Below are 7,142 nucleotides of genomic sequence, written 5' to 3'. Positions count from 1 at the left end.
TAGAGGGTTTTGTTGTTGTTGTTGCTGCTGTTTTTTAAGAGAGAGTCAAAACTTCAATCAAAACCAAGGAAACTTCCACGGTTAAGCTCCCAATGATAAGATGGGAGAATGAATCTAATAGAGTTTATTAAAGGACAATAGGCTATATCCCAGATGATAAACATCCCAAAGACATGAAAAGCATCATCTCTCCCTCTGACAGGCTCTCAAAGTGGCTTTATACCAGACAGAGGTTTATTCTCTAGAATGAACTGGTTTCTCCATCCCTGTGACACTTTCCAAAGCAGTTGGCATATTCTTGCCATAGTCACTTGTTTTCGTGGTGACAAGAATGGTTGCACCCTCCTCCATGGCTGGAAGTGGGAAGTGGTCAGAATCAACCTTCGGGTTGCTCTTGGCACAGTCCTCACAGGTGCATTCTTCCACCGTATACTCCAGGCTTCGGGGGGGAATCCTTACATCATCAGCCCTGCTTTTCATCAGGTCAGAATTGGCCTTGTCCGGCAGAACGGATCCTGATGATACAGACACAGGCATTCACCTGAAGGTCAGCGGTACTGTCACAGCGTGCATGGCAGAACACAGAGTGGCACAAGACCAGGAACGAGTACATCCTACACCGAGAGTCACCAAGACCCCAGCCCAGGCATGGCCCTGAGGCCAATGGCTGTTTTGGATATATGGAGTTCTTACATCTTGTCTTATGTTAACCACATTTAAAACTCAGATTTCACATGGGATTATACGGACTCTATAAAGACAACAGAAGGGACACAGAGACAATGGGCTGGATTCAAAGAGAACCCCTGCTGTCTCCAAACAGGTGGTGGGTGCCCTTGGCAAAGCCACAAACAGGGTCAGTCCATATACCTATTATCCACTTGGCTCTTGCAAGTTCCAAGGGTTTGACCTCGTCTTACACAGGAAATTAGCATATGTCACAGCACATCAGAGTCAGCCTATGAATGACATTTCTGAATACAGAAGCAAAAGTGACACACCTGTAATCCCACCTACTCAGGAAACTGAGGCAGAGCTTGGAGCCAGCATATTCAAGAAAGGCCCTGAGTTCAATTCTAATATAAGATGGGGAAAGAATATAGAAGGAATTTTTTAGCTAATCTATTGTGGTGGGAGGAGTCACATCACAGTGCACCTGTGAACATCACAACCGCTTAGGGAGTGGATCCAGCTCAGGCTCACATGCTTAGCAGCAAGTGCCTCCATCCACTGAGCATCTCACCAACCTTCAGGTGAGTGCTGTGGCCTAATTTTTCTGACATGACATCTTATGGAGCATTTTTCTGTACATTAATTTGTGGAGGGAGGGGGACATGATCTCGTTCTATAGCCCAAGTTAGCCTAGAACTCACTGTAGCCCTGGCTGGCCTCCTACTCATTTTATTCTATAATGTATGTGAGTGTTTGCTGGCTGTAGGTGTATGTACTGTGTATATGCTTGACACAGAAGTGCTGAGTTCCCTGGAACTGAAGTTACCAAAGGTTGTGAGCTGCCATGTGGATGCAGGAAACCAAACTGTGATCCTCTGTAAAAGCAGCAAGTGCTTTTAGCCACTGAGCCATCTCTCCAGCCTGTGGCCTCAGACTGTTGGTGACCCTTCTGCTTGCTTCAGCCTCCAGGGAACTGATGTTATAGGTGAGGGCCACACTCCCGGATAATTCATTTGAAAATGAATTTTCCTTGATCCCAGATAGTAATTCCTAGTTTGTCTCCACTGCACATTTGTGAAGAATGAGTTTTCAACGCACTTATTGTGCCTGGTGCTGGTGGTGCATGACTTTAATCCCAGCACCTGGGAGGCAGAGGGCAGGCAGATCTCTGAGTTCAAGAGCAGCCAGGTCAACAGAGCTGACAAGACAGTCGGGGCTACACAGGAAAACCTTGACTTGAAAAACAAAACAAAACAAAAGGACTTTTTGCATAAACTTGAGTTCAGATTCTCAGAACCCACATCAAAACATGGGGTGTGAGCCGGGTGGTGGTGGTGCACGCCTTTAATCCCAGCACTTGGGAGGAAGGGGAGTGCAGATCTCTGTGAGTTAAAGGCCAGCCTAGTCTACAAGAGCTATTTCCAGGACAGGCTCCAAAGCTACAGAGAAACCCTGTCTCAGAAAAAAAAAAATGGGGTGTGGCAGCCAGGCAGTGGTGGCACGCCTTTCATCCCAGCAGTTGGGAGGCAGAGGCAGGCGGACATCTATGAGATCAAGGCCAGCCTGGTTACAAAGCCAGTTCCAGGACAGCCAGGGCTACACAGAGAAACCCTATCTCAAAAGAAAAAAAAATGGGGTGTGGCAGCAGGCATCTGTTATACCAGATTTTTAGTGAGGTTAGAGACGAGAGACAGGAGAATCCCCCCAGAAGCTTGAAGACCAGCTATCTGTCCTGGAGACTGAGTCAAAGTATGAGCCGCGAGAGGGACCCTGCCACAAAGTGGGATGCGAAACGACTCCTGAAAATTGTCCTCTGACCTCCACATGAGCTGTGACCTGCACCTGCACTCTCTCACACAAAAGATTAAGCTTCTGCTTCCCACAGTGCAACTCTTTCTTCCAGGGGCCTGGAGAAATGGCTTAGCCACTAAAAGCACTGGCTGCTCTTGCAGAGGACGTGGGTTTGATTCCCAGCGCTCACTTGGTAACTCACACTGTCTGTAACTTCGGTCCCAGAGTACTCTGGGGCTTCTGAAGGCAATGCACACATGTGGTATACATATGAGACAAAACACCCATATACGTAACATAAAATAAATAAATAATAAAGCACCTCATTCAGAGTTGCTCTAGAAATACACTAAACACGGGAAGAAAAAGACTGCCTGACCTCACTTCCATGTGGACCTAAAGACGCTGCTTACAAAACCGCTGGATGGTGGTTAGCAGACGCAGATGGGTAGAGAAAAGAGAAGCAGAGGCTCGGAAAGCCAGAGCTGCAGTTCCAGCAGATGAAGATGAGTCAGCCTGTGCCGGGTGACATGGTGCTGCAAGCAGCAGAGCGTAGGGTCCAGCCAGCCCCACCACCTGGCAGAGTGCTGAGGGCCAGCTCATCACCAAAAATGGGCAACTCTGTAAAGATGTGGATACTGTTTCCCTATGTGTCTGTAGTCAGAACATTGTATCATGTACTTTACATATGTGCAGTTTGTATGTTAAAAAAATTTGATGGGCAGTGGTGGCATATGCCTTTAATCCCAGAAACAGGCATATCCCTGGGCCCAAGGCCAACCTGATCTACAATTCTAGTTCCAGGACAGCCAAAGCTACACAGAAAAACCCTGTCAAAAAAAAAAAATAGCTGAAGAGCTGACTCAGTGGTTAAGCGCCAGGATTGCTTTCCTAGCAACCACCTTGTAACTCCTACTATAGGGGATCTGGTGCCCTGTTCTGACATCCAGAGGAGTGCCTGGATATATATACATATAGATATGTGTGTGTGTGTACACATATATCTACATATATGTGTACACATATATATACACACACATACATAAAGCCACTCTCAGACACACACATATACATATAACTAAAAACAATTAAAATTCAGTCTCTTACCTACTGACCACATGGAAGACAGAGTGAATTACCCATTGCTCCTCCTACACTAGAAAGCACTGGGGTAAATGCTTTGCACTTTGTGCATGGAAACCAAATGCATAAAGAAGCAGGACAAGGGCTCAGAAGATGGCTTAGTGGTAGAAGAACTTGCAAACCAGAGGACCTGAGTTTAATCTCTAATACTCTGGTAACAAGTACATGCCTGTAACCTCCTAATGGCAGAGATGATATCATAGCTGCAACAACATAATTCGGTCCAATGAGAGAACCTGTCTTTTTTTTTTTTTTTTTTTTTTTTGACGGGGTTTCTCTAGCTTTGGTGCCTGTCCTGGAGCTAGCTCTTGTAGACCAGGCTAGCCTCGAACTCACAGAGATTTGCCTGCCTATGCCTCCCAAATGCTGGGACAAAAGACATATGCCACCACCACCTGGCCAGAGAGCCTGTCTTGTGGCAACAAGGTGAAGAGCAATAGAAGAAGACATCTGATGCCCTGCTCCGACCTCACGAGCAAGTGCACACTCATATGCATCCACCACACACACCAAAAGAAAATATAGTTAATTAAAGATGCGGACAATGGCCTCTGTGTAACTGAGAATCAGATCGTGGGGAACAGTGCTATAAAAACAGTTTTAGCTTGAGAGGTTCTCGGGTGGAGCATTTACTTCTCTGAGATTGGTACTCTGTTCCCTAGTAATTATTCTTGAGATGGTTAGTGAAACCAGGAGCAACTGGTTATTCATTTCTAGTGTTTTAGGCAGTAAAATGTTCACATGCAAACAGTGCTTTTAATTGTATTAAAAGCATGACCAGAGATCTTGCCAAATACACCTAGCCTGAGAGTGCCTGGCTCTCAGTGGGCGAGAGCAGAGTATCTCATCAGTGTGCTAACTTCAGTCAAAAACACTTTCCAAGGAAGCCTCCAGAGCAATTACCAAGAGAAGAACTGGGGGGAAGGGGGCATCGGAAGGAGAGTGGCAAAGTAACTGCCAATGCCAGGATTTCTCTGTTGTTTGTTTGTTTGGGAGGGCAGTGGTGGCTGTTTTTATATTTTGTTTTTAGACATGGTCTCATGTAGCCCAAGCTGACCTCAAACTCAACATGTAACTGAAGATGACTTTGACCCCTTGATCTTCCTGCCTACACTACCCAGGTGCTAAGATGACAGGCATCTGCCACCACACCCAGCTCAAAATTTCAACTGTCCACTAACACATTTGAAAGTGCTGTAACCAAAAAGAAAAAAGAAAAAAAAAGTCAACGTTAAAAAAGGAAAAGGAAATGAAACTTGGAAGAGCCACCCCTACAGAAATAGATTTCAGAGTCGCCATCAGACTGACCTGGGTTTTGAAGTTTGTCCTTCAGTGCTTCAGAGTTCATCTTCCTCAGCAAGAATGTGAGTGTAAAAAGTGCCAGAGAAACAGTCAAGGTCAAGCCCAAGAAGGTCCAGAGAACAATATGTATCCCTTTCATCGAGCTGGTCATGCCTTTAGTAAAGATTTGTTAAAGAGATACGAAGCCAGAGGTCATCATTCACATCAAGTATGAGTTTTCCAACACTCCCCTATTGCATATTCATGAATACCTGACTTGGGGATGGTGTTTATTGAGACAAAATCTCATGTAGCTCAGGCTGGCCTCTGACTCGTGGGTCTCCACCTCCTATGGAAGTGCTGGGGTTGCAGAACTGCAGCACTGTGACCATAAGCGCTGCTGGGGACAGAGGCCAGTGCTGTGTGCCAGCCAGGCCCTCTACCAGATCCTCTACAGCATGGCTCCTTTTGTTGTTTTTGAGACAGGATCTCACTTTAACCCAAGCTGCTGAGGAATTCACAGGCTAATCTTAAATTTGTGTGGTTTGCAGCCTGTGATTCGAGACCACTTGGGGTTGTTGAATAACTCTTTCACAGAGCTTACATATTAGATATTGACATTAGGATTCAGCACTAGCAAAATTACAGTTATAAAGTAGCCACAAAATAATCATATGGCTGGGCTCACCACACCATGAGGAATTGTATTAAAGTGTTGAAGCATTAGGAAAGTTGAGAACCACTGAGTTAGAAGCCAGTATTGCCCATCCCTGACTTCACCAACATTGACTTTAAATTCTAAATACCATTAATTGAGGTTTGATAAAAGTCTTCCTCACTATTGGTGCCAGATAAAGTTGAGTTTGGTTCTGAATAATTGCTTTGCTCCATGAGACATTTAAATCGTTGCTTGATTTCTGATTTTGATTCAGGGAAAAAAATCTCCCCACCCTCTCCAGAGCTTTTATTCTTGGTAGATAAACAGGCACTGTCACGAATGCCTCCCAAGAAGAAGCAGCTATTGAAGAGTCTCACTTACTTGGATTACAGTAAGGCTGACAGGGTACAGGAGGGTTGGAACATCGAAGGTGGCAAGGTTTGCAAGCATGCAGCAGACTGTCAAAATATTCACTGTGGAAGCACTGCTGAGCCATGTGCGACTTGATCACTGAAAGAAATGGAAACAGCAAACAGAACAGCATGGAAGACAAGCAAATTCCTAGTCAGGGTTCCCTGTGAACAGTGGTCAGGGACGTTGAGGGGGAAGGAATGACCCCAACCTTGTTCGTTCTTATGAGGACCGTGGGTATTGTGGCGAAGGATTTGAACACCTCTCTGGCCCTCTGTCTCTAAGAAGCTTGGGTGGAGCAGTGGGGTGGTATATCACAGCAAACCACACCTGAAACAGAGACTGCCTATTTATAGAGGAAATCTCTCATCCAGGTGACAGTTGCACAGTGTGAGCAAGCTTAGGGCATCAAGCAGAAAGTGCAGTAGCCATTTAGGGACCCTCTATTTGTGGGCTGTACCGTGTGATAGGAAACGGACAAGATGAGAGCTGTGTCCCTTCCACACTTAGAGTCAACAGGGAAGGTAGACTATAGCTTATAACTGGAGGGTGGTAGTGATTGACAGAAAGGAAGACAGAGGGAGGAGCCAGTCAAATATGACTACCAGTTATGCTTTGACATCTGGCTTGAAAGAAAGATTGTTTGGGGGCATTATGTCACGTCAGTAAAAGCCATCCTAGCTGGTTGTGGTGACGCGTGCCTTTAATCCCAGCACTCTGGAGGAAAGATAGACAAATCTCTGAGTTTGAGGCCAGTCTTATCTACGAGGGTTACATAGAGAGACTCTGTCTCAAAAACAAAGTAAAACAGCAACCCAGTATATATCCATGAAAAGAAATGAGCCATTACCATCCTCCAGAAAATGTGTAGGGCCTTATATTGGTGACTTGTGCACATACGTCATATCCTATATGATCCTGTAATGTCAAGGTTAAGGATTCAAGATTGAGTGTCATTATGGTACATGCCAATAGTACCACCACTTATGAGGCTAAGACAAGAGGGTCTCAAGTGGAAAGCCAGCCTGGGGTACATAGCAAGAGCCTGTCTCAAAAATAAAAATTTTAATTGAAGCTGGACATGGTGTCTATAGTCACATGCCTATAGTCACAGCTACCTGGGATGTAGAAGTTAGCGAATCCAAGGCCGACACGAACTACACTGTAGCAACCTTGTCATAAAACT

The 7,142-nt window shown here is 45.3% G+C and overlaps 1 protein-coding gene across 1 annotated transcript; it reads right to left on the bottom strand.

Moving 5' to 3' along the window:
• Positions 1–234: 234 nt before the first annotated feature.
• On the bottom strand, positions 235–6,212 carry Tnfrsf17 (TNF receptor superfamily member 17). The gene is made up of 4 exons (XM_038325475.1): positions 6,168–6,212; positions 5,927–6,055; positions 4,915–5,061; positions 235–515 (listed from the first exon to the last, which is right to left on the bottom strand). Exons 2-4 carry the CDS (start codon positions 6,039–6,041, stop codon positions 235–237), a joined length of 543 nt encoding a protein of 180 aa, XP_038181403.1. The 5' UTR covers positions 6,042–6,055; positions 6,168–6,212.
• Between the last annotated feature and the right edge of the window lie 930 nt (positions 6,213–7,142).

The sequence above is a fragment of the Arvicola amphibius genome, chromosome 4 (genome assembly GCF_903992535.2).
Source record: "Arvicola amphibius chromosome 4, mArvAmp1.2, whole genome shotgun sequence".
Lineage (NCBI taxonomy): Eukaryota > Metazoa > Chordata > Mammalia > Rodentia > Cricetidae > Arvicola > Arvicola amphibius.
The sequence above is the reverse complement of the archived record's forward strand: the minus strand, read 5'-3'. Positions and strand labels throughout refer to the sequence as shown.

What these genes read in the sequence shown, in the direction of transcription:
- Tnfrsf17 (XM_038325475.1), bottom strand. Translation starts at nt 6,041, where the DNA reads ATGGCTCAGCAGTGCTTCCACAGTGAATATTTTGACAGTCTGCTGCAT. An exon ending in TCAGCCTTACTGTAATCCAA is followed by an intron (nt 5,062 to 5,926) that starts GTAAGTGAGACT and finishes TCTTTACTAAAG; the next exon opens with GCATGACCAGCTCGATGAAA. An exon ending in GGACAAACTTCAAAACCCAG is followed by an intron (nt 516 to 4,914) that starts GTCAGTCTGATG and finishes CTGTATCATCAG; the next exon opens with GATCCGTTCTGCCGGACAAG.